The sequence below is a fragment of the Dreissena polymorpha genome, chromosome 2 (assembly GCF_020536995.1).
Source record: "Dreissena polymorpha isolate Duluth1 chromosome 2, UMN_Dpol_1.0, whole genome shotgun sequence".
NCBI classification, from domain to species: Eukaryota; Metazoa; Mollusca; class Bivalvia; order Myida; family Dreissenidae; genus Dreissena; species Dreissena polymorpha.
In genome coordinates this window covers 37,142,573-37,169,946 of record NC_068356.1, presented here as the reverse complement: position 1 = coordinate 37,169,946, position 27,374 = coordinate 37,142,573, and the positions used below count along the sequence as shown (strand labels likewise).

At 34.9% G+C, this 27,374-nt stretch overlaps 2 protein-coding genes across 2 annotated transcripts in view; both read left to right on the top strand.

The window, feature by feature from the left end:
* On the top strand, positions 1 to 5,391 carry LOC127866636 (2-oxoglutarate and iron-dependent oxygenase domain-containing protein 3-like). The gene is made up of 9 exons (XM_052407341.1): positions 1 to 209; positions 496 to 686; positions 1,351 to 1,426; positions 1,592 to 1,634; positions 1,932 to 1,996; positions 2,088 to 2,138; positions 2,675 to 2,828; positions 2,973 to 3,096; positions 3,426 to 5,391. The coding sequence occupies exons 1-9, from the start codon at positions 118 to 120 to the stop codon at positions 3,560 to 3,562; spliced, it is 933 nt and encodes a 310-aa protein (XP_052263301.1). The 5' UTR covers positions 1 to 117; the 3' UTR covers positions 3,563 to 5,391.
* Positions 5,392 to 8,941: 3,550 nt separating this feature from the next.
* LOC127869661 (leukocyte receptor cluster member 8 homolog) overlaps positions 8,942 to 27,374 on the top strand; it is a 33,468-nt gene continuing 15,035 nt past the window's right edge. Inside the window, exons 1-8 of the mRNA XM_052412319.1 lie at positions 8,942 to 9,079; positions 9,314 to 9,543; positions 15,368 to 15,434; positions 15,646 to 15,769; positions 16,013 to 16,283; positions 23,248 to 23,295; positions 23,848 to 23,988; positions 26,184 to 26,254. Of these exons, the coding sequence (XP_052268279.1) occupies positions 9,059 to 9,079; positions 9,314 to 9,543; positions 15,368 to 15,434; positions 15,646 to 15,769; positions 16,013 to 16,283; positions 23,248 to 23,295; positions 23,848 to 23,988; positions 26,184 to 26,254 (973 nt within the window). The 5' untranslated portion in view covers positions 8,942 to 9,058. The remainder of the gene's footprint in view (positions 9,080 to 9,313; positions 9,544 to 15,367; positions 15,435 to 15,645; positions 15,770 to 16,012; positions 16,284 to 23,247; positions 23,296 to 23,847; positions 23,989 to 26,183; positions 26,255 to 27,374) is intronic.

Sequence of the window (27,374 nt, the reverse complement as noted above, 5' to 3'; positions counted from 1 at the left end):
TCACCGAACAAGTACGGTGATTGACGACTTTTGATAAACACCAAATTAAAGAGTAGTAGCGCATGCATTATTGTAAATTTATACCAGGTCAAGATAGATTTACAGAAAAACGGCAATATGTCTGAAGTAAAAAGGCGAGACAAGAATTCCAAAAAGCCGAAAGGAAGTTCCATAAGTCGCCCTGATGACGAACGACAGAATCATACCGAGTATGTATCCGAAATATTTATCCGAATAATACTTGAACTCGGCATACAGTTAAGGGTTTTATTTGACATTAAACTTTTTAAAATAAATATAGCAAGATGCTTTACATAAAGTAAATACAGATTGATGAATGCTGCGTAAAAAAATAACATTTTCCAACTAAACTAAGTGAGTGTTTTGAAGCTTAGAATTTCATGGTTTTGAACCGTACATCACGAAAAGCAGCCACCAAAAGCATCCCATTTAAAATCATTGCTTATTAGAAAATATATTTTTTGTTTGTTTTAGATTTCGGCTTAAAACACACTGGAAGTACATCGCTTATGTATTAACTGTAGTTTTCACTGCTGCGGCAATATATCTAAAGGTAGTGTACACAGAGCCAAGAGTAGCAACGTTCGCACATGCTGATCGTCAGTATCAGAAACAACATGTCACTATAGTTTGTTCCGATGACTACAAAAGAGACACATTCACTGGTAAATTATTTTTAGACAATATACAATGTAGTTGCTGGTGTTATTTTGTCTTCTTTGATACAACATAATCAGCTACTTACATCTACACTATATATACTGAAAGTCATCCATGGTATAACTACGATTCTACCACGGCACGTGACTTGTTTTCTATATACAAAGAAGGAAAACTACTGTTGGTTATTAACCCGATATACCAACGGTTGTTTAAAGTGACGTCACTTTGATTGTCCGCGCACTGTTTAAGAATGAAGACGACGTCATTGGATTTTAGTTGTTGTGGTGACGTCACGTTTCGCGGAAAAGTGGAGGACGTTCGGTTAATATAATTCTAATTTAGAACCTTTAAATCGCGGATAACTTATTATTTAAATCGTGTTAGAATCGAAATTATCGACTGGTAACCGTTGGTTATTGCGGTAATAACCAACGGTATGGAGTTCCGATGCTTGTTATCAAACCACTCGGGCTACGCCCTCGTGGTTTAATTCCTACGCATCGGAACTCCATACCGTTGGTTATTACCGCAATAACCAGCGGTTACCAGTCGATTATTTCTTAAGTATAATTGATTTGCTACTTCATGAATTTTACCAAAGATTTATCAATGTACTATTAAACATGTATAAATCTTTGATTCTACTTATTTTTTCTTCTGTTCCAGAATGTAAACCCAAATTTTGTGGAAGAGTTGTGATGGATGGAATTGTGACAAGTGAAGAAGTTGACCATCTTCTTGGGTATATTATATTTTGGATGAAGTAATTTAAATGTTGTATTAATGTTAAATATGGTATTATACGGATTATAATTAAACATCAACATATGCAACAGTATTAGTACGTGTGAATATTTTACCATACATTTTTATATAAAAATTGTTGTAATTTAACGAATATTTTCAGGGTAGCAAAGATGGGTTTGTCATATGGGGGATCAAATGGAGGTGTATGTACTTATTGTTGAGTATACGCATTTAAGTACAAAATAATTGACTTAATGCCATCTGATAACCTTTATTTAACAGCCTACTTGAAACATTGGAGTAAGCAACAATGCCTCGTTATTTTGAAGTACAAAACACATTTTTAAACATGGTAATCAAAGTAAAATATAGTATCTTACTTGTTAGAAACCATCTGGCATACAGCCTTTGTCTTGTCTTAATTTAAAGTAACATTGCATGTTTTATTAAATACAATATAATAATATATATTATATATATATATATACATACTTCTTCAGGCATCAATACTCGATCTACATTCAGGTGCTTTGTCTAAAGGAGACAAGTTCATAAGCATTTACAGGTATGTATAGAAAATTTCTTTCAGTACCATATTGTTAAGTAGTTTATTTATCATTTAAGATTATCTTATCAGGCTTACTTTGATATTTCAGTGCCTTCCCTGGGGGAGAAGGATTTAAGGAGGAGGATTTTAAAATATACAGGTTTGTATTTAAAATGCATTGAAATAAATTTTATTATTATTATTAAGAATAGTAATACTACTACTGTTGCTGCTGCAGCTACGACCTCTACTACTTCTACTACTATTACTACCACCACCACCTCTTCAACGACTACGAGGATAACTAGTACTACTTATACTACTACTAGTACTATGGCTACAGCTACTACTACTCTTACTCCTGCTGCTGCAGCTACTGCTACTGCTACTACTAGTACTACTACTAGTACTACCTATACTACTACTACTACTACTACTACTACTACTACTACTACTACGACGACGACTACGACGACTACGGCTACGGCTGCTGCTGCATGCTGCTGCTGTTGCTGCTGCTGCTACTGCTTCTACTACTACTACTACTACTACTACTACTACTACTACTACTACTACTACTACTACTACTACTACTATTACTACTACTATTACTACTACTACTACTTTTACTACTGTCACCACCAACCACCACCATCATCACCACTACGACTAATGCAAATAATATCTTTTATTTAGAACTGTGAAGAATAAAATTCAACAAGCAATTGGGGACCATTTTAAAGTTCCACTGCACGCATTACATCTGACAAAGCCAACTTTCTTCTCACGAATGAACACCAGTGAGGCAAAGAACATCCATGATGAATATTGGCACCCTCACGTGGACAGGGTAATTTGTATTTATTTTCATATTCACCATACATCTGATTGATGTTTATAACAATTATATAATTTCTTAAAAGAAAAGGAGGTAACAGTGTCAAACGATTTATATCGATGAAAACTGTGTTTGGGCACAATCCTAATCTTTCAGCAAACATATGGCTCATTCCATTACACTTCCTTGCTGTATCTGTCAACATTCAACAAAGACTTCACTGGTGGACGATTTATCTTCACCGACAATGGCACAGAGACTGCTGTAGAACCCCGAGCAGGCAATATGGCATCTTTGTTTCTTAATATGTCGTTGGTATTATATTATATAGAATATATACGGACAGGCATATACTGTTGAATATATATGTAGCTATCATCTTTAAATGTAGATTAATTTTTCATTCTTGAAAGATGCAGACCTGTACATCCATAGTTAGTTAACCATGCGGAAAATTGAGTTTCGTCTTCTTAAAAACTACGCGACTGCATTGCAATACATGTAGTTAAAGTAACTGTGTTAACGATATTTATCATGGTCTTATACTTTTCAGTCTTTTGAAATAAAGTTGTTTTGTAGAGAATAAGGCCGAGTATGTGTCCATTTTAGGGCGGGTGTCCTTCTTCACGTCTGGCTCTGAGAATGTCCACTTTGTTGAGAAGCTGAAGTCAGGTGTTCGTTATGCAATCACAGTTTCATTCACATGTGACCCGGAAAAGGCCATTTCAGATCCCGATGTCGTGTGATAGTTGCAATAATTTCAAAGTCTGAGAGTTATTACTTTCAAATGAAGCCTTTACAAGGCCCGTATCCACAAAGATTGTTTAAGACTTAAATAAGCTGAATTATAGGTTTAAGATTGATGAAAAATGAGCTTAATAATCTCACTTAGAGCATAAAGATATTGTGCTTAGTCAGATTCTTATATAACATTTATATCTCATTGGGTCATTGTCGACCTGAAATGGCTTGAAGTCACCCGGGGTGACTAGAAGCCGATTCATGTCACCCTGGGGTGATTTCAAGCCGATTCTAGTCACCCGGTAGGCTTTAAGTCACCCCAGGGTGACATGAATCGGCTTGAAGTCACCCTAGGGTGACAAGAATCGGCTTCTAGTCACCACGGGTGACGTCATGCTATTTCAGGTCGACAATGACCCAACGCGCTACACTTATTGGGTCATTGTCGACCTGAAATGGCTTGAAGTCACCCGGGGTTACTAGAAGCCGATGCATGTCACCCTGTTGTGGCTTTAAGCCGATTCTAGTCACCCGGTCAGCTTGAAGTCACCACAGGGTGACATGAATCGGCTCGAAGTCACCTTAGGGTGACAAGAATCGGCTTCTAGTCACCCCCGGATGCCTTCAAGTCATTTCACGTCGACAATGACCCAATGAGCATTAATATAGTCCTACAAATGCATTAAAATAGTTAAGCCAATATCGCGTTAGTGTGTATCACGTACAAAGTAAATCAAAAGCTGTTTTCAAATATAATTGTTCCATTTTTTCAGTGTACGTATGTTTACGACAAATGCAGACCAGTGTCTCAATTATTTTTTTATGTAACTATTGTATTGTATTTGTTTTGTGTGTTTTATATTGAGAGTGATGGTGTCGTAGTACAATGTACGTGCCATTGGCATTTATTAAGGAAAAATGCAAACTACGTCGGTTGCTACACTAACATAGATTTATTAATGACGTCCATACGTTATATATACAGTGGAAACCCTCTAAACCGGATCATCTCTAAACCGGAATCCTCTCTAAACCGGACAAATTGTCCGGTCCCATTTTTTCCCCTATAAAACCATACGTAAAATATCTCCTCAAGACCGGAATCCCTCAATTCCGTATACCGGTCATTCTTTGGATCAAAATTGGGTCATTCCATACGCAATTGCACCTCTCTAAACCGCTCAGGGCCGGTTAATTGCACCTAAGACCTAGTGTCAAAAAGTTGTGAATAGCGGATTAAAGATGCGTGAAATTAATAAAGGTGGTCGAAAAAATTGCTAACTGTAAAAATCGCAAAACAATTAAAAGATACTTGTCCTGTGATGTACATATCGATCAATGGAGGTGATAATACTGATTATATTTACTGATAACGAGCATAGAGTACTTTAGTTTGTTTTGTTTTTATATAGGAAGCCGTGCTAAATTGTAATTATGTTAATGCTATTTAATTTTGTGGTGTTGATCACAATTGCTAATTAAGTGTCATATGCAATGGTGATTTGCAGAGTTATTGAAGCAGTTGCATTAAGAAATTCATTTACAAACTGTTAACTAAGAAATGTCCGAACCTCCTAAGCGAATGCGCGTGGATTTTCCCTACAAGACAAAATCAAATTGATCAAAGAGTCAAAGATGTTCCCTAAACCTACCTTAAAGATGCTGTCAGAGAAATATTGGGTAGGAAAATCGACGATCGGGGATATCGTGCGAAAAAAGTAAATTCACATAACAAATGCATACATGTATAAAATAGTTTGTTTTTCAGGGTGCACTGTTTGATTTATATTGTGACTGATCTTGTTGATATATGTAAATAAATTATTAAAATTTGCTGAAAGTGTTTGTTGCACATTAGGCTATGTAATTGACTTTCTGAAAGTAAAATAGTCAATGTCCCCTCTAAACCGGAATCCTCTCTAAACCGGAATTTCCTGTCGGTCCCGGGGTTGTCCGGTTTAGAGGGGTTCCACTGTAGTATAATATAAACATTGTCTATAAGTGTTATAGTAAACAAGTTAGCCAACTCGCCATTTACATGTAATAAACGCGATTCGTCGAATTTTATTGATTCTCAAAAGTGTATGAACAATCTAATTGTTGTTTTTAGAGGTTTATAATAATATTAATATTTACTATGTTGAGTAAAATTTCATGAAACCTGGTGGTGTTCCTTTTATCCGTTTTGGTGATTTTGTACACGCCAGCAATGGTGTATTTTCAAAGCATTTTCAATCAGTGTCACTGTGATCACAGTTGTGAGACAGTGTCGTAAGCAAAATCCAGGTCCGTTAGACCTACCAAGGTCAAATTTTGGAAATTGTATTTGGTATTTTGTCCAGAATTGATGGAGTTTCCTGTTACAATAGCGGAACAAAACTTCGATGTATGTATTTAACAAACTTCTTTTAGTTTAACACGATTGTTAATATGTAAAATATATAGTGTGTTCTCACAAGCACGACCGTTTTATGTATCGAATATATTATGAGAAAATACTTGGCCGCCATTTTCGCCAATATTGAAACGTCTTCACCAATAAAGAAACGCGTTTAAATCACTTCGTTATATCAGACATATTGACCCTATACTTGCATGGAATGACAAAACCATCGCCATATTCTACAGGAATTGTTCTATAACAGCTTCATTATTCTTGTAAAAGAAAATTAGTTTCAAGACCAGTACTTTTTGAAAAATTAACAATACTCTGAAACTATCCACACCCATTCAAATTTAGACCGTATATTTAGATCAAGTTAAGTACACCGCGTCGAATTTGTTGGAAGTTGAGCGCAAAATACAATAACACGTAAGAACAATGTCCCGTTATTAATTTTTATTTGAACTTCCGGTATATCAAAAATATTGTTAAACTCGCTTGTTTGCAATTGTATCGTGCCGGATGGCAGTATTAAATGCAACATCTACTTTCACGGTTCAAAACAGACAATCTCTTGAAATGTACACGTACCACTATATATATATATATATATATATATATATATATATATATATATATATATATATATATATATATATATATATATATATATATATATATATAAATCAGTTTATTTACATCGCGGGTTCAACGTTTTCCGGTATCACTCACAAAGTAGGTCTCTTCTAAATGGTTAAAACTTTTGTAGTGATCTAATAAGTTACTTTCTGCTGGTATAAAGTTGTTTAAAATATAATTAAAATTGAATTTTCTTTCGGCTATTTTTTAACATACGTCACCGCTTTGAGGCTACACATCACGTTAGTTGCAAAGTTTTAAACATTTCTTCCAATTATGAAACGGGTATATCTTCCATAATTCTTGACAACGTTGCACCTAAGCTGTGTTATTAGCATTTTTTATGCAAGAGTAATTGAAATCCGGTAAAAATTAGATCAGTTTATATGCATATTAATTGGATTTGTCACCTTTATAGGGCCTTTAACACTGTACAGCTGATTTCAACTCGATATGTTTCGATACATATATTTATTTATTTATTTTTCATAAATAAATTTATTGAATCAGTATTGATTATACTTACTGGCAATATTCAATTCAACGCTGATGCTTTTCCATATCTATCAAAATGTCGTCTAGAACTCTATAATTGATTGAATCGTTCAGGAATGCATTGCATTATTTTAAGCTTGGACAACATGTCACAATGAAATAATATTTTTTGAAGAAAGAGGTTAGTAAAATGTTACTCATTATATAACATTTTGTTCCGCTGTTTGCGACTCGACTGTCCTTGGCGCAAGTGATCAGCATGGTGAAACCGAGCGCGTGCGCAAGAACGCAGTCCGAATAATCAAGGTCAAGATCACACTTCAATGTAAAATTTAGTAATTGTCAACAGCATGGACTAATATTTCTCATCACAGATATCGTCATGGTGCGGCGGAGTGTAGCGCGCATGAACAATCAACCTTTGTTCAAGGTACATTCAATGCCAAAAGCCCTTATAAAATTTGGACTATACACTTTGCTGGCAGCATAGTTTTGTCGAGCATGGGCGGATGTTCAAGAAAGAAATTTATCAGAAGTAATCAATCGTGCAAAAGCAGACCGCAGCGCGCAAGAACATGACGCTTGTGCCAATGCCACTGTTTTTATTCAATTTAAAATTAAAGAAGTGTCGGAAGAATAGTGTCTTGGTCCAAGGTCCATGGTCAAATTTAGGAGATTTGTACTTGCCACTATGTCCGGAGTTATACATTTTCAACAAGATCGATATATTTTCGTCTAACTTGATAGCAGTGGTCATCATTATGAGTCGAAATGTCGCGCGCAAGACAGGCCCGATATCCAAAGTCATTACTCAGGCTTAAACGACAAATTAAGGCAAGTTTCACATGTTTTTTTGTCTGGAACATAAAACTGCACAGCAGGGATGGATTTTTAGCATGATAAGACTGGTAGTCGCGCGGGAGAACTAGCTTTAATGTCAACCTCAGAATTATAGTTTAGTGGTCAAATGTGTGTATTATATATTAACTTTAAAAGTGATCTGCATGATGAGACGCGGGCAGTACACGACAAGTCATTTCGTCTAACGTCTACATGACAGATAATGGTCAAGGGAAAAACATAGTTTTTAGCAAAGTATTGTTTAAATAACCATTTATTAGTTACGAACATGTGCTGATTGGTGAATACTTTAACATAGTCCTTTGGTCGTATGCCAAGGTAACACTTTAATATCTAGTGTAAAATAAGACAAACAATTCAGACTTTGTTCAATCTTTCCCTGAATTTCTGTATGTAGTATTATTACGTGAGCGTGATTGCTTATATTATTTCTTTACATAACATTTTAAATGTTTTTGTATATTTGACTGTTTATATTATATATGTATTGTATTTTTTTTTTAGGGAATTGTCCACGAATTAAATTAATGACGAATATCTCGTTTCTTCGTATTGAACGGCCCAACTCTTAACATAGTGTATGTACACGGAGTGTATATTGTCATCTAGAGTCCGTGGTATGTAAGTCGTTATGCATTAAACTGTAGTAAAATAAATATGTTTGTCTTTCAAATGATTTCAAATACGTAACGCGTTTAGTTTGGAAATGTGGCCGATTATATGTTATCTGTAGGCTATTTTAACTTGGTGTCGTTTTTTTACCGTTTTAAGATGCACCCTTTTTTCGACAACAGACTGTTAAATATGATAGAAAATTATATTCTTTAATTTCTTTAATAATTTATAATTCTTTACAAAGTAGCGGATTTCTGACATTTTGAAATCAATGAGTCGCTTTACAGTTTGTGTTTTTTATAGTTGCAGTCGCCGTGCTACACATGCAACTTTTTGCTACCCCATCTACTTACTGCATACACCGTTGAAAAGCCAATACCCTGTTTGCAAAGCGGAAGTACGGAATTGACACACAGTCTATGTTAATAATTCTATTTCCGCCCAAAGGAAAGACGTTTTTCAGAATCGTTTGTTTTGCGTATAAACAATTTATTTTTAGTACAATTGTATGCTGATTTCAAATAAACAGGTATATAAGCAGTCTTAAACAACGAATACTTAATGTTCACGTTATTTTACATCATGTACTGGTAGTAAGGCAGATTAATGTATTGATTAAAAATTATAAAACATAAAATTTATCATGATGATAAAAGCAAAATGGCGTATCTCTTTTCTATAAACAATAATTAAAAATGGATATTTGTTCATATACAAATATTTCAACATACTGTAAAATTACCTATGTTACGTTTTACTACAGAATCAAATGGTCATGAATGACACAAAACCCCAAGTGTATGCTAATCCAAGCTGGGAGAATGCTAGGAAAGCTTTGGAAGCAGTGTCTCCAAAAAAGGAACAAACAATGGAAAACTATTCAAATGAAAATGAAATGGGCACACATCAGCAGAGCCCTATGTCTCCAGAAGAGTACTACTACCAGCAGCTAAACAACTACAAACAAAATCAGGGCATGTTCCAAAGACCACCGTAAGTTCACATTTGCAAGATAAGCAAACCAGTAAAACTAAAAGAATGAACGAAAATAGCTGTTAGGAAAAAATGAGCCCAGTGATTTTTTTGCCCATTATTACCACCGATTTTCAGTTGCTTTCCAATCGCAAAGTTCCACGTTTTTTCCCAAAAATCTGACCAAAATTTTCCCCAAAAAGCCCATTTTTTTTAAAGAAAGAAGTCTCTTATGACTTAATTATGATTTCTTAATTCTAGATCTCAACTTTATTTTTTTAACATCCTTCAAAATATATAACTTTTTAATTTAGTCCTTTTTGTCATTAATAATTCCCAAATTTGCCACTTTTATTGATAAAAAAACTCAATTTGACCAGACTCCTTTTCCTAACAAAAATCCTCTGAACATGCACTTAAAAACAATATTAATTCTGTTACTTATGATAATATTTATAATAATATTTAAAATGCTTAATTATCCCAATGTCATGGTTTATAGCGATATTTTTCCCAATTTCATAGTTTATCGCGCTAATTTTCCCAATTCAAATGGCACAGGCTTTAACAAATAAAAGCAAAAAAAATCACTGGAGCCATGTTAAACATCCTCCAACTATACACAAGAATATAATTAACCATTTGATATAATATAATGTGTCGGAATTCATATGGATATTAGTTCTGGCTACCATAACTTTAAATGTCGCTTTTTATGATATTTGACTGGCGCGACATGAAAGTTATGGACCAACCCCATTAGGAAAGTACACCAGAAATTCCCGAAAAGTTGACAGTTTACAAAGACCGGTCCAAAACAGCTTTTAAATGCAGTTATTGGCCCAAATCAACCACTAGATTGGAAAGATTGAACAATTTTCACATTTTACTGATATATTCTTTCACAAAATACTATCTTAAACATTTAAAATTTATCTCTTCTGCTCAAACATATCAAGAAAAACAGTGATGCAACAGGATTCTTTAAATGCGAATCTCCAGAGATTTCACGGTCATATGCAGGGTTTTCCACAGGCCATTTAACAGTCCGTCGCCGGGGCACTTGAATTTCGAAATCAGAGTCCCTGGGGCGCTTGAAATTTTCTGATCAGTGTATTTTTGCAGTAAAAGAAAATGGAGAATGCCAAGAAAATCAAGGTTTCTTTATCAGTGTATCAATATTCCCTGTTTTAAAAGAGCACTTGGTACCTACTTTCGCATGTAATCGCCATAAACACTACATGGGGTCATAGATAATCCACTGATAGGAGATACCATGACGCGCGTATTGATTATTCTAGCCACATTACACAGTCATTTATGGTGGCAAGGATGTATCACAGTAAACTCTCAGGTAACTTTCCAGTCGTCAAACTGTGATGTTCATCGTCCAATCGGTTACGCGAATGCTTATGAGGGCGGGGTTAACTATCGACAATTATTTTTGATTGACGTCGGACACGAAGTAAGAGTTTATCGCAGCTTGATTAGCAAAGAGTTGTACCATTCACGTAATATAAAACCGGTAACTAGAACAGTACATTAAAGACGGTTTCGGGCATCATCATCGCACCTTTTTACTGTAAACAAGTGTTACTCATGACGCATAATTAATACAAGAAATTAATTGCAAGTGGTAAGCAATTACTTACTTGTTGCGAGTAAGTTGTGCAAATAACTCCCGGTAACAATTATGCGATAACAATTTAATTCCAGTACATGTTTATTTCATCATGTCCATTTATAGAACTGATTAACCTCGTTTTTCTAACATTTATTAGACACGTAATGCGCTTTAACAAATAATTGTTGAAATAATTACGCACAACTGTAAATGTTTCGTTCGATTTTCAAATGAGCATTATCAATTTGTAATCCGAAACACGCTTCCGAATTTTAATGCTAACGCGACATTAACAAATTGTAGCCTCATATAAACAGTGTATTATCCTTTGTCTCAATAAAAAGCGCGCAAAAAATATGCAGGCATGGAAAGTGTGGATGTATTTTGTACTGTATAAAAACATGAACATCATGTCAGGCATTTTACACGTGTTCTGTGGAAAAAAAACGCCCTGATTGGACAATATTTCATCACATCTTTGAAAAGTAACACATGCCAAAATTTATTTGATACTTTAGAATATATGGCGATTTTTTTTTTTTTTTAATTCTTGAGCACTTTTATCGTAAATATTTACCAGAATTTGCTTAAAAACTGGTATATACAGGATTATCGGGTAACGAGTAGCGACTGGAAAAGTAGTAAGCATGCAGTAATAGATAGAAGGTATGGTTGATACGGATATATTAAGGAATTGATCGAGACGGGATTATGCGTATCTATGCGGGAAAGGGTAAAATATAAATAAAGGGTAAAATATAAATAGTCACTTAAATTTTTTTTGATACAATAGAAAAACGGCATGGTTTGTGTTAAAGAATTAATTGAGAGCTTTTATCGTCAGTATTTACCAGAAAGTGATTTATAAAATCCGAATAAACTGGATTATCGGGTAATAAATAGAAACTTGAAAAGTAGTAAGTATACAGTAATAGAGTCAGGTTGAAATGGATGGATTGGGGACTCGTTTGAGTCGGGATTTTACTATCTATGCGCAAAAGTTTTTAAACAATTAAACAATATATTCTATATTTTTAAATGACTGCGGGATTTTCTTTAAGAGTCATAGCGCACCAAATGACGTCTTTTGACGCTGTTTTTATTTGAGTTATAACGCACCACAGAACGTCAATTGACACATTCAATAAAAAAAATCAACGTCGGGAGTGGACACCCCTATCAACCCCGGGGCGTCTGACAAAAATCCTTTGGAAAGCACTGATATGACGTTATTTCTATTTTTAGTAACATACAATGTGCTAAAGTGTTTTCAAATTCAGAATGACATTTCCCAGTATTTTAAATTATTATGCCCCCCTTCGAAGAAGAGGGGGTATATTGCTTTGCACATGTCGGTCTGTCGGTCGGTCCGTCCACCAGGTGATTTCCGGATGATAACTCAAGAACGCTTGGGCGATCATGAAACTTGATAGGTAGATTGATCATGACTTGCAGATGACCCCTATTGATTTTGAGGTCACTAGGTCAAAGGTCAAGGTCACGGTGACCCGAAATAGTAAAACGGTTTCCGGATGATAACTCAAGAACGCTTAGGCCTAGGATCATGAAACTTGATAGGTAGATTGATCATGACTCGCAGATGACCCCTATTGATTTTGAGGTCACTAGGTCAAAGGTTAAGGGCACGGTGACCCGAAATAGTAAAATGGTTTTTGGATGATAACTCAAGAACGCTTATGCCTAGGATCATGAAACTTGATAGGTAGATTGATCATGACTAGCAGATGACCTCTATTGATTTTCAGGTCAATAGGTCAAAGGTCAAGGTCACGGTGACCCGAAATAGTAAAATGGTTTCCGGATGATAATTCAAGAACGCTTATGCCTAGGATCATGAAACTTGATAGATAGATTGATCATGACTAGCAGATGACCCCTAATGATTTTCAGGTCACTAGGTCAAAGGTCAAGGTCAGGGTGACCCGAAATAGTAAAATGGTTTCCGGATGATAACTCAAGAACGCTTATGCCTAGGATCATGAAACTTGATAGGAACATTGATCATGACTCGCAGATGACCCCTATTGATTTTGAGGTCACTAGATCAAAGGTCAAGGTGACCCGAAATAGTAAAATGGTTTCTGGATGATAACTCAAGAACGCTTATGCCTAGGATCATGAAAGTTGATAGGTACATTGATCATGACTGGCAGATGACCCCTATTGATTTTCAGGTCACTAGGACTAAGGTCAAAGGTCAAGGTCACAGTGACCCGAAATAGTAAAATGGTTTCCTGATGATAACTCAAGAAAGCTTATGGCTAGGATCATATAACTTCATAGGTACATTGATCATGACTCGCAGATGACCCCTATTGATTTTCAGGTCACTAGGTCAGTGCTCCAGCTAGGATTTGAAAAGGGCAGGGGGGCTTTTTTGTCAAAAGGGCACTTTCGACGCGCAGTATTTTGTAAAAAGGGCACATTCGAGCGCGCGGGTGTTTCTGGAATGCTTCCTATTGCATGTTAGTTTATATGTTATAAATAATTGTATTATTCCCATTATTATTAAACCATTCAATTATAATGTCTTCAATGAGGATTAAACTAATAACAATGTTATAAGAGATTTATGAATTATCATATGTAAAAAAAAAAAAAAAAATTTTTTTTTTTTTGAGGGGGGGGGGGGGGGCAGGGCGGAGGTTCGGGAGTGCAGAAGCGGCGCCCTTCGATTTAGGCCTAGCTGGAGCACTGACTAGGTGAAAGGTCAAGGTCACAGTGACAAAAAAAATATTTACAAAATGGCTGTCACTACAACTGAGAGCCCATATGGGGGGCATGCATGTTTTACAAACAGCCCTTGTTATAGTTGTCTATCAAAGGCCTATCCCTACCACATATAGAGAGCGAAGCGCGACACGTATTATTGATTGTAACAATGAGTTGCGATAAAGGAAGAAGCCGCTTATCAAGGAGGAGTTGTGTCCCAGCAACCCGTTTCATAGAGTCAAGCACTCCTCGGATTTTTTTTTAAGAACCACATATAGAACGCAAAGCGCGACATGTATTACTATCCATGTGGTATGGGCCCTTTAGCATTATCTGACCATTACGTCCATAGTTATCTTCCTTAAAATTTGAGAAATTTTGAAATCCTTGTTCAAAGTCCAAAATTTTCATCCAATTGTTCCCAAACTTTCACAGGTTTTTTTATCAATGAGGACTCAACCCCAAACTCTATATGAGCAATATCGGACCATAAGTCCAGAATTATGTCTCTTTGAATTTAAAAAAAGAGTGAAAAACTGCTTGGTTAGGTGATTATTCAACATTTTTCATCAGATTCTTTCCAAACTTACAGTGTCTGCATATCAATGAGCATTTTTACCTAATTGAAAATGAGAAACAGCGGGACTATAAGTCCAGATTTTTTCTATTAAATTGACAAAATAAACAATTTCCACTTGTTTAAAAGATTTCACAACTTTCGTCTGAATCTTTCCAAACGTTTTAAGTGTTTTTATATCAGTATTACTCGAACCCTATTGAAAATGATGAATATCGGAGCTATTATGATCTTTTACTGAATTTCAAAGTATCGTGAAATGCAGCTTCTTTATACAATTTACAGTTTTCATTCATTTTTTTTTCAAACTTTTACAGTGTTTTCATATCAATGAGTACTCAACCCCTATCGTAAATGAGCAACGTAAGAATAAGTTCAGAATCATCACCCCTTGAAGTAGAGAAAAATATGAAATTACGATTATAAGATGAAGCAGATTTTTTAAAACCTACACAGTTCTGTTCAATTACTGAAAACTGCATACGGATACCAAAAAAAAAACGGAAACCAATGTAAATAAAATGAACTATGAAATATTTGGGAGTTACAACACAAATCATAGATAATGGTGTTTTAGGGGTTATAACACAACATCAGAAATAATGGTTATTTGGGGGTTATAACACAAAATCATAGATAATGGTTATACCAGTATCTTTTTCTATTTTGTTTGAAATAATCGGCCAATATATTAATATTTACAGTAGAAAAAAAATCGTTCCATGTAACTTCATTGAGTGCCTTTTACACTGAAATTCCCGACGCCCTTTGATGCTTTGCATCAATACTTATCTTGTTTAACTTGTAAAGCATTTTAACAAATTATTGTTGAATTTACAAGGCAGCTGTCAGTGTTCTCCAGAAAAATTTCTGGTGTATTTGCACCATTTCAATTGATAATATTTTTTCAGGCATTTTGGAATGGGTCCAAATGGTGGACCTCCTGGATTTGGAATGTCTCCACAAAATTTCCCCAGGGTATGTGAACAGATTTAAAACAATAAATTCTATAAATGGATTCTGGTTAACTTCTGATTCTTTTTTAGTTTTGATCAAATTTTCTTTTTTGTTAAAAATGTTGTAGTATTATTTTAATTGTATATTTTAGTATTTCTGACTTGCTGTATTTGATTATTAATTAAAAAAAATGTCTTTCCACAAAAACAATTACATGTTTCTTATATGGCAGGCACCATTTCGAGGCCCACCACCTTTTATGTCTGAGCACGGTCAAGAACAACAAGGTTATAATCACCCCCTATTTATGCCACAAAGACCGCCTTTTGGATTTCAACCACGAAATAACCATATACGTAAGAATTGAAAACTGTTGATAATTTAACTTGTTCACATTAGAAAATATTATTAATATGCATTCAATTTTGTTCAAAGTTAAAGGTACTGCCTAGTGAAATTGAAATTGTATTACGGTTAATAATGAAATGTGCTATGGACAGTAGCACATCGATAGCTATATAGACTTTCTTAAGAAAAAAAATAATTATTTGGACATTTTAAATCGGGTAAATGCATGCATTTAGTTGTTGTGTCTTCAGAGCCTAATCCAAATGCTGGTGGGATTCGGTTCAGTCTACCAAACAGAAATAAGCTTCAACAACAACAGCAGCAACAAGAACAACAGCCGCCCTCACGTAATGGAAACTTTGGCAGTGGGAACAATTATCCCCCACCAAGACCGCCATACCCAAACTTTGGGACTAGAGGGCCTAGACCCCCTATGCAGAATAAACAGAACTCAAACATCGAAAGTCCTGAACCAACACAAAATGGCATCGAGAAAGATCAAACTGTTGTTTCTAAAGCTAGGTAAGCGTTTTAAAATTCATTTATGCATAAATACATGAAAATAATTATCTTATGGATATAATAATTTAAATAATTATTTTCAAGATTTCTTTAGAAAAATATTATAAGAGTAAATTTAAGCATTTTTGTTTAACAAGGAAATAGTTTTGAGAATCAACTACTGTATGCAATACAGGTCTACAGCCTTTCCGAAATACTGTCGTTCCTTGGATATTCCCGATAATTATTTTGAAAATCCAGAAAATATATATTGCCTTACCTCGTTTCCGGTAATGAAATCATGGCAAAATTTGGAATTCCATAAGCTATTTTCAGAAAAGTTTGGAGGCTGAAGTTAGAATTTACAGAAATATTAAAGAATGCTTCAATAAAGTAAAACGCTTTTTCGTTGGTTTCATTTTCTGATCCATAAGTATCCAAAGATTTTTGCTGCATCGTCAAAGCGAATAACACTCTATGTCATCACTATATGAGTACATCCCGCAAAGGGAATCAAAATTGACAATCATGTGTGTTTTGGTTCCTGTTTAATAAGATTAATTTGTAAGTAAGCAGGGTAAAACAAAGGTCATTGTAAAATTCCAGCAAATTGTCATCATCAACACAGGAGGTACAATACAGTTATGTTACATTAATTAAATAAACAAACACAAAAACAAGTAGTAAATTGAATTATTTACTTGCATTCAATGGAATAAATAAAGTGAAGCTCTCTGAAGTAAAAAAATTAATGTTCATTATTTGATTAAGAAGAATTTTAATTATTTGTCAGTGATGTTTATGAATATTGATATTAAATGGTTTTATATTATTATATTCAAATATTAAAAAAAACAATATCTTTTTTAGAGAGGCTGTTTTCGGAGAAAACCCGAGCTATTGTCATAGCCAGCTCGTCGTGTTGTCCGCTGGCGTTGTGCTAAAACCTTAACATTGACTCTCAAATCAAAGTGCTTCCACCTACAACTTTGAAACTTAAAATGTAGATGCACCTTGATAAGTTCTACATGCCGCACTCATTTTTAGGGAGGCTGTTTTTGGAGAAAATCCGGGCTATTGTCATAGCCAGCTCGTTGTCTGCTGTCCGCCGTAGGCGTCGTGCTAAAACCTTAACATTGGCCATAACTTTTTAAATATTGAAGATAGCACCTTGATATTTGGCATGCATGTGTATCTCATGGAGCTGCACATTTTGAGTGGTAAAATTTCAAGGTGAACATCATCCTTCAAGGTCTAGGGTCGAAAAAACAAAGTCAAGGGAAGTAAGAAGCTTTAAATGGACAAAGTTATCTGACCTGCCCACGTATATATTTTTGTTAAATAAAACAAAGCAGCGCAGTAGGCGGCATTGTGTTTCTGACAAACACATTGTTGTAAAAGGTCGAGGTCATCTTTTACGGTCTCGGTAAAAAATAAAAATTTCAGGGAAGTAATAAGCTTTAAAAAGGGAGATAATTATTCAATATTGTACATAGCCACTTTATATATTTGGCATGCATGTGTATCTCATGGAGCTGCACATTTCGATTGGTCAATCACAGTCACGGTGGCTTTTAATTATTTGCTACTAAAAATAGAGATTTGTTAGAGACAATTATTTTCAAGGGAAGTAATTTATATAATTATAAATCTCATATTATATATTTCATTACCAAGAATTGAAGTTCTTTTCACAGTTACTGTACAGATTTATTATTTTGATTATTTATAACTCAAATGATTGATTTGTCAAAGTTTTTTTTTAATGATATAATTATAATTTCTTTGATGTTCATTACATACCTGTGGACTTCTGTCCATAGATACATGATCAACTCTGGCTATGAAAAAGAAAAAAAAAAACTCTGGCTATGATCTCTTTGAAAAACCACATGCCTTGATGTCTGAATTGGTCAAGGCAATTTAATTTTCGAAATTTGCGTGTCTTTTTGATTATTGCTCCTTTTCGCTATTAATCAAAGACGTTGCTTGATTATCTCCCTAAATACATTACAATAACAACAACAATGAAATGGCGCAAATTTTAATTTGTCAAAAACCAGTAAAACATTTTGAGGTTCTTTTCATCACATGGTGATTTTTTTGTTCCTGATTGCTTGCGTTCTTTGTGTTAATGCAACGTTTTTGTTGTTGTGAAAGTTTGTTTTAATTCAGTTACGTTTCAAACTAGAAGTGTCACACAAAATGTGCATGGTAGAAGGACAATCAGGCCTATTCCCAATTCCTGTAAGGGCCAAATTTAGGCCCCATTTCCAATAAAAAATCGAAGCTTTTTCCTTATCCGAATAAAATGTCCCAATTGGAACCTTGTGCCAAAAAAAAACCGTCAAAATATTAAAAATTGACCCTAAAAATTGAGTGAAACATATCCGAAAATCGTATTTATCCTAATTATGATACACTTTGTTTGTGAAAAATCGCATTTTATGTGAGTTAAAATGTTACAAAAGTAATAAAGAGCTTTTTTCATTTATCTGCTGTTCCCGGGAAGCATGCCCCAGAACACCCCCCTAGAAGGTCTGATGGTCTCACATTTTGGCCTGTTGGCTCAAAAGTTATTGAGAACCCTGCGGTTGGATTGGACAAAATCCAAGGGAACTAATAAAGCTTTAAAGGGAGATGATGTCTATACCTGCCAAATAATAAATATAAATTTTATTTCAAAGTGGCGCAGTAGAGGGCATTGTTTCTGACAAACACATCTCTTGTTGGGTCACTAGGTCAAAGGTCAAGGTCACTGTGACCTCTAAAAAAATAACCTGACAAGCTTTCGCAGCCGAGCGTGGCACCCGTTATGCGGTGCTCTTGTTTGTCTTAAATCATCATTTTTTAGATGGGCGCTTTAGCGCCCGTCTAAAGTGCTTAGTGTGAAATTCAGGTCGATACGACTAGGTATGATTAACCCAATACCCGCTTGCGTATCCGCGCAAGAAAGAGTTGTATAATTTATGCAAGAGGTTTGAGTTCTCCAATTATGTGTATTCACAAATGGCAACATTATATTAATATCGTGTTACATTCAATATTTTCGAACGGTGTTTTATAGAAAAGAATCAATTAACAATGATCGTATTGTACATGTTGCGGAGGAGATTGTTTATGAATGTTTAAAATAGTCCACTTTCTGCTGCGTGTGCGTGACGTAGTATTTTCGCTCAGCTCATTCATAAATCTGAGGCTGGCGATAAACAAAGGGGAGTCCGTGTGAGAATAACGCAGTAGTATAAGGTTACACTTGTTTATATTCACAGGTCTCAATTAATAATACGTTGACCACGAGTTCAACAATTATTACAGGGATACGATAGACAGCATAAAAAAATGTTTCATTATCGCTGAAACTGTTAAAAAAAACATTTAAATATAACAATAATATTCTCTTAAAAAATGTAGTCTTGCTGTTTTGAAATAAGGTTTGAAATTTTGTTTTCTAAATAACTTAATTCAAAACAAAAGTTTAATTATAGTGTTTTTTACTTGTTAGTCGCATATTTACCGCATTATAATGTGTGTTATAATAGGCAAACCATACATTAGTAAAATTCAATCTGCCTTCGCACATAGAAGGAATGGGTCAATTAGGTGCTGCGTTTCCTTTGCTTACTTCAGTTAGAGGTCAATTATTTAAGTAATAGCAATCACAAGGCTCCGACTTCAAAGGAATTGCGGAGCTTTCTTACATAATAAAAGTCGTAGTCGCATGGTATTTGCGTTTTGCGTCCTATTTGGTCACGTGGTTCTTTTTCCCGGTTGTTTTGGCATTCATGATATATGAGGCTATTAATAGATGCGTCTGTCGATAAACAAAGGAAAGTTTACGGGTTATAACAAAGCAATAGGTTACGCTCTCGCATACAACTCAATGACGTAGTACAGGTCGTAAAATGAGAGATTCAGGAAAAAGTTGACGCTTATTTATATCAAAGACCCATATTATCTATAGGTCTTTGTTTATATTCTCAATTTATAAAACGTTGAACATAAGTTCAACAATAACTTCAGCGATACGATAGACAAAAAAAAGTTTCATAATTGCTAAACCCAAATATAACAAACAATTTATAATAATAATACGAATGCAATAGCAGAAGGTTAGTAGAAGGTTAAGCTTGTTTATATTCACAGTTCTCAATACATAGACAGTTGGATATGAGTTCATGAATTACTACAGGCATACTATAGGCAACCTCGAAAATGCTTTTTAATCGCTAAAACCGAAAACAACCTAATATATTATATTAAATATATTTATAACAATAAGTGTCTTTTAAAAATGTAGTCGGCGTATACGCTGACTTTGAAATAAAATTAGCAATTTACTTTTCTAAATAATTAAATACAATTAAACAAAAGTGTAACTATTGTGTTGTGTTTTTCACTTGTAAGCTGCATATTCACCGCATGAAATGTGTGTTAGCATTGTCAAACCACACATTAGTGTGAGTAAAATAAAAAATATACTACGGGAGAGCACTTCATATGTGTCCTCATATGCCTTGTTATGAGTATCTTTCTTCACTATCGAAATATATCGTATGTTTATATTTGATTTAAACGCAGTTTTCTTTCGACACATTTAAATCACACGTCAATAGCGCCGTCATGCGAAAATGGGTCTTATGCGTTTCGGCAAGCGTTTGTTAAACCCAACATGTGCTTTTGCGCAGTCAGGCCATAGGCGATGCTGTTCGCTTTAAAATCACTCAATATGTTATGTTTCTCCTTACCAGAAGGAGTGATAGCTGAGTGGGCTATTTATATGATGGGCGCATATGGAATAAGACCCATTTTCACATGACGAGGGTCATTACAAATCTCATTGCGAATTGAAAATGCCACATTTAAGAACAATGCTTTTTGATACAAAATTGAATTGAAAATAGCAAACTTGTTAATAATGGCAGCCTATCCACACATTAAGGAATGATTTCCAGACGTGCTGACCAAGTACGGCAAACATTGTGGTATGATAATTAAACGATTTTCTCTTATCGTGACACTATACTATTTCGCTTATGATTGTTTTCTCATCTTGGAGGCGAAAGTGAAATTCTGCGAGATGGATTGTAACGCGTAATTGTAACAGGGCCACAATTTGTGTCGTTTGAGCATACAGAGAGTAGTCCGGAATTCCTTACACTGAACAGTGCTACATCCTTTGAATTGAGCACATACGCAGTGATGTAGCAAAAATTCAGAGGTTGTATCTCGAATCAGCTTATTAAATATTCGAAAATATTCATGCGTGTCTGTTGGCGTTATGTAAAAGTCACTTAGATGAAAACTGAAACAGCTACGCCTAAAAGCGCATGAGTGCACTATACCTATGTTTATGTTAGCGTTGTTGACACCGTGTGAACTGCTCGGGTAATAAGTAAAGCATAAACAGCAATGTTTATATACTTTTATTCCTCCATATACAAGATACGAAGATTGTTGTATATTTTGAATTGTATATGGTGTCAAAAATCAAAAGTTTTGTACACGGAGCTTTCATTATGAATTTATATTCTTGGTGAGATAGTCATTTGATATAAGAAAAAAATATTCCTTTAATATGGTGACTGCAAATTTTCTTTATATTAAGTTATCATTACCATTTTCATCATACTTTCTATGCTTTCAGAACTTCCAAAAAGCATGTTGTTTTTATTTTGTCTTAGTTATTTCTATGAAATAATAAGGATGATAAAAAGTGCACACAAAACTCGACCGTGCGCTATGACACACACTTTATAAAGTTGAATGGCGTGTGTTCATTTCAAACTTGCGATTGATTTTCAAAAATGAATTGCGTGTTGAATTATGCAATAGCGAACATTTTCAGTGCCTTCAGCGCTTTGATCATTTTATGTCCCCCACTATAGTAGTGGGGGACATATTGTTTTTGCCCTGTCTGTTGGTCTGTTGGTTGGTCTGTTGGTTGGTTGGTCTGTTGGTTGGTTGGTTGGTTGGTTTGCGCCAACTTTAACATTTGCAATAACTTTTGCAATATTGAAGATAGCAACTTGATATTTGGCATGCATATGTATCTCATTGAGCTGCACATTTTGAGTGGTGAAAGGTCAAGGTCATCCTTCAAGGTCAAAGGTCAAATATATGGGTCAAAATCGCTCATTTAATGTACACTTTTGCAGTATTTCAATATTCAAGATAGCAACTTGATATTTGGCATGCATGTGTATCTCCTGGAGCTGCACATTTTGAGTGGTGAAAGGTCAAGGTCATCCTTCAAGGTCAGATGTCAAAATATGTGGCCAAAATCGCTCATTTTATGAGTACTTTTGCAATATTGAAGATAGCAACTTGATATTTGGCATGCATGTGTATCTCATGGAGCTGCACATTTTGAGTGGTGAAAGGTCAAGGTCATCCTTCAAGGTCAGAGGTCAAATATATGTGGCCCAAATAGCTAATTTTATGAATACTTTTGCAATATTGAAGATAGCAACTTGATATTTGGCATGCATGTGTATCTCATGGAGCTGCACATTTTTAGTGGTGAAAGTTCAAGGTCAATGTCATCATTCAAGGTCAAATATATAGGTCAAAATTGCTCATGTAATGTCACTTCTGCAATATTGAAGCTAGCAATTTTATATTTGAAATGCATGTGTATCTCATGAAGCTGCACATTTTGAGTGGTGAAGGGTCATGGTCAAGGTCATCCTACAAGGTCAAACTCCATATAGGGGGACATTGTGTTTCACAAACACATCTTGTTTTTGGTCCAGAAATGGTATGTCCGGACCAGCAAATGCTGCATGATTAGGACCTCCTGGCCGGCAATACATTATAATTTTTTGAAGAACTGGGTCTATATATGGTAGTCTTACAACCAAATACCTTTCAGAGTTTGGTTTATAATGCTATTCTTGATTCTAGTTCTAAGTTTGATGCTAAAACCGTAAGCAAATTAGATATTAAAATAAACGTATTTAAATTAATATTGTTTTTTTTTCAGAGCTGATGCACAAATGGCTGCAGTTAATGATTGGCCACCAAATCTTAAGTAAGACCAAATAATATGCCTGTAAAAGTTGATATTGTGATATTATAATATTGTACATTTTAAGTGGTTACGTTTATAAAACTTGCGGAGATCTTTTGCTTACTCTAATAACATCAATCGGTAGCGGACTGCTGTTCTGTCTATGCTAAAGCTCTTATATCTTAAACATTTCATTCACATTATAAGGGGATAACCATAAGGTTTCTTTTTATGCCCCCAGATCGAATGATCGGGGGTATATTGTTTTTAGCCTGTCTGTCATTGTATGCGTGTGTCTGTCCCAAAACTTAAACTTTGCTCATAAAATGAAAACTCTTGGGTCTATGTTCTTTAAACTTCACATGTGCATGCATCTCATTAAGATCTACTATCATTCATGGTTTGAGGTCACTAGGTCAAAGGTCAAGGTCACTGTGACCTTTACATTCAAAATATAACCTTGATACTTAAATAGATTCCGTGCGGCTTCAAAGCGCAGTAGGGGGCATTGTGTTTCACAAACACCGCCCTTGCTTGTTTTTTATGTATTATAATTTTGTTCCACTTTTCAAGGAATTGGGTTCAGCGAGCATTTGCCAGTGTGAGTGCTGAGAACAAAGACAAAATGGAAGGCATCTTGAAGGTGAAATTGACTGCTGCCTTCACATCTGGAACTGCTTTCACAACTGACTGGGATAGCACCCCACTTCCACTGTAAGTAGTCTACCTTCTTTTGTGGTGTTTCCTACTCATAAGCAAAGATCAAATGGCTATATCAGTGTCCGACAAATCCATTGCCCGGAGCCCGGGGTCTACCGAAATTTTTCATCGGGCTACTGAAATTTTCCAACTGACGCCCGCCGGGCTACTATAAATCTATAAGAGCGGTAGCCCGTTTTAATGACAGACATACGTAGAATAAACACGCTGACCATGTGTTTCTACACCGTGTATTGCTTATAATCCGATAACAAAGTGCAATCAATTATCTTATCAGTCACCGATTACTTGCGGTAATGTCGTAAACAGTAACAGTGTATTTTAATAATTCAATCAGAATCAACATTTGTCGTCTGCTAATAATATAATGAGAGCCGGTTGGATAGTTGACGCACATGATGCAACATCATTTCGCAGTTTGGAATTCTTTGTTAACCGCAACAATGAGTAATAGCGACAACGTTTTTGATGTCGTTAAATATCCAAGGACGCCGAACATTAAATAAATCAAAACAATAGCGGATTCTTCAAAACGGTAACGAAACTGAAAATAAATATTAATAACAACGGTGCGAACGCGGTTAACACCTGCTTATTAGTTTGCATTGTCAATTCTTAATTGGATTAATCGACTGTTAATCAATAATCCCATATATGCCCAACTTATATTTTTTAAACCAAATTATGGGAGGGTAATATAGACGATAAGAGTCATAAACACAAATGTTTGAAATTTTCTAAAGTGTCAAATGAATTTCGGCATATGGTTCTATTTAAAGATATGATGAAATAAGCTCCCAATCAGGACCGTTCAATTACAATATGCGTATATCACCTGCCACGGTTTGCACGCGTTGTGTACAGCTATTTTAGGTTAAAAAATTCTACATTTAATAAATGAATTTCTTTGTCCAGATAAAAAGCGCGCAACAATTGGCATGGATGTATTTATTTGTAAATAAAAATTTCGTAGCGGGTACAACATTGAGATCATTTAATTTCCATTAAAAGTTTCGTTGTGAATTTCAACTAAAGTACCGGGGTATCTCGCGAATTATTTGGCATTGACATTTCCTCTTAATAAAATATAATGTAAACACGCTGTATCGTTACCGTTACACTGTATCAGTTCCTTCATTATTGAAACAATTATTGTATTGTATACTGACTGCACACAAGTGTCGTAACATACGGATGCCATACGTAAATTCCGACAGTACTTAAAGTCGGACACAAGTAAATAAATGATTTAATACTCTTGATTTCTTGAAACTCGGTATTTGTTGTTAAAAAGGGCGATTGCATCGACACGAGTCAATCGTATTGATCATCTAAACGCTTTATTTACGTTTCCAACTTAACGTGCTGTCCGAATTTAAGTACACATACATGTGCACATACATGTAATATCTACATGTAGTATATGATTTTCTTTGGTTAATTTACATTTAAGTACACGGTGCCTGTACTGTAACATTAATTAACGATTTTGACTGTGTACATCAGACTACTTGCTGTATTATGTATTTGTATTTAAACATATTATGTAAATGTAAATGAAGAAATAAAATAAAGATGAAAACCTGCCTCTTATCATTTTGTAGGAAAATTTTATGGGCTACCAAATATTTTTATTGGTAGCCCAGTGGGCTACCTGAAAAATAAGAAATTTGTCGGACACTGCTATATGCAAACAGCAAAAAACGAGTAACTCGCAGTCCGTTAAGGTTTTATTTATGCTGTTTGCTGCTTATTGCTAAGGGTTGGAAATGAAGTATTTAAAACTTAAATCTAGAAAGAAAGGTCTTCAATTAAATAAGATTTGTTAAGGTATACCAACGCTTCAAAGTGTGTATTTGAGTGGTAAAGGGTTAAGCTCATGCAGGTTATTTCTCTTTGCAAATATTCTTCTGTGTATGTCTTCATAGTTGCACATGCAGTGTAGTAAAATCTGTTTCTCTTTTTAGCTTACCGGAGGACAAAGATTGTAACTGAGTTATTTATTCTAACTTAGTTCTGTAGTTCAGCCCTTGCTTTTTTTAATTAAAAACTCTTGTAAAGGATTCAAATTTATTGTTTTTTCTAAACAAAAAAAAGTGCACATATTATTATATGTAGACTGTTGACTGGTTCTTTTGAAATGATTCTTTTTTTACAGAAGTGAGGAAAAAAACACCCACAGAGCCTAGTGCCAAGCGTGGGCGATGGGGCGTAGGCATTGAACCAATAGGCAGAGGCAGGGCCCAAGCATCTCCAACAGGTAACAGGGGTGCCAATTTTCTGGAATTCCAGATATCCGGATTTTAGCCACCCAGGGTCAATTATGAGATCAATTTAAATCCGATGATTTTTTTTATTAACCAGGTTTTTAACCAGGTTTTCCGAAGGAAAAAACTGGTTATTAGATTGGCGAATGCGGGCGGGCTGGCTGGCTGGCTGGTGGGCGGGCGGAACAAGCTTGTCCGGGCCATAACTATGTCGTTCATTGTCATATTTTAAAATCATTTTCGCACATTTGTTCACCATCATAGGACGGTGTGTCGCGCGAAATAATTACGTCGATATCTTCAAGGTCAAGGTCACACTTTGAGTTCAAAGGTCAAAATTGGCAATAACTAAGCTTGTCTGGGCCATTATTATGTCATTCATTGTGAGATTTTACAATTATTTGGCACATTTGTTCACCATCATGGGACGGTGTGTCGCACGAAAGAATCATGTCAATATCTCCACTGTCAAGGTCACCACAACTTAAAATAGATTTATTTTGAAACAAACTTACAAAGGGGGTTAATTTTGTTTGTTCATTTCAAAAGTTCAGTTTGAGTTGTCTCCCTTAATCAGATTTTTTTTCACAATGAAAACCTGGTTTTGTGACAATTTTGTCCCTTGTTACGGGGTGGTAGGGGGAAGTTTGTTCGAGCGCTGATTATTTGAGAATGAATATTGTTATAGCTTCCTTGGCATTCAGAAAATATTCACTGGGTACCGATTTTGCCAGGTATTTTATTTATTGATTTCTAATTAATAAGCGCATAGCGCAGACATGAACATTAATTGACTAATATTCGCTACTTGCTGAAAATTTACGAGACAATAAAACGTTGCAAATGTCCGCCATCTTGAAATATTGTAAGTGATCGATTAGCAAAGTAAAGTACTGCAATAGCATATTGTAAAACAATATGACGTTTATAAAATTATATATTGATTAATTATTTGTTATGTAACTGGTTTTCATTTTCTGAAATTAAATGATATGCACATTTTATCTCATGAGCGAAACAAATACATTTTTTCGAATACAGTTTTTTTCGACGATTTTAATTATTGTAATTTAATTGTGAGGTTCTTTATATAAAATAAATATAGAATGACGA

Coding starts and splice junctions, on each gene's coding strand:
- LOC127866636 (XM_052407341.1), top strand. CDS start 118: ATGTCTGAAGTAAAAAGGCGAGACAAGAATTCCAAAAAGCCGAAAGGA. Junction 2,139..2,674: donor GAGGATTTTAAAATATACAG/GTTTGTATTTAA, acceptor TCTTTTATTTAG/AACTGTGAAGAATAAAATTC. Junction 3,097..3,425: donor TGCTGTAGAACCCCGAGCAG/GCAATATGGCAT, acceptor TGTCCATTTTAG/GGCGGGTGTCCTTCTTCACG.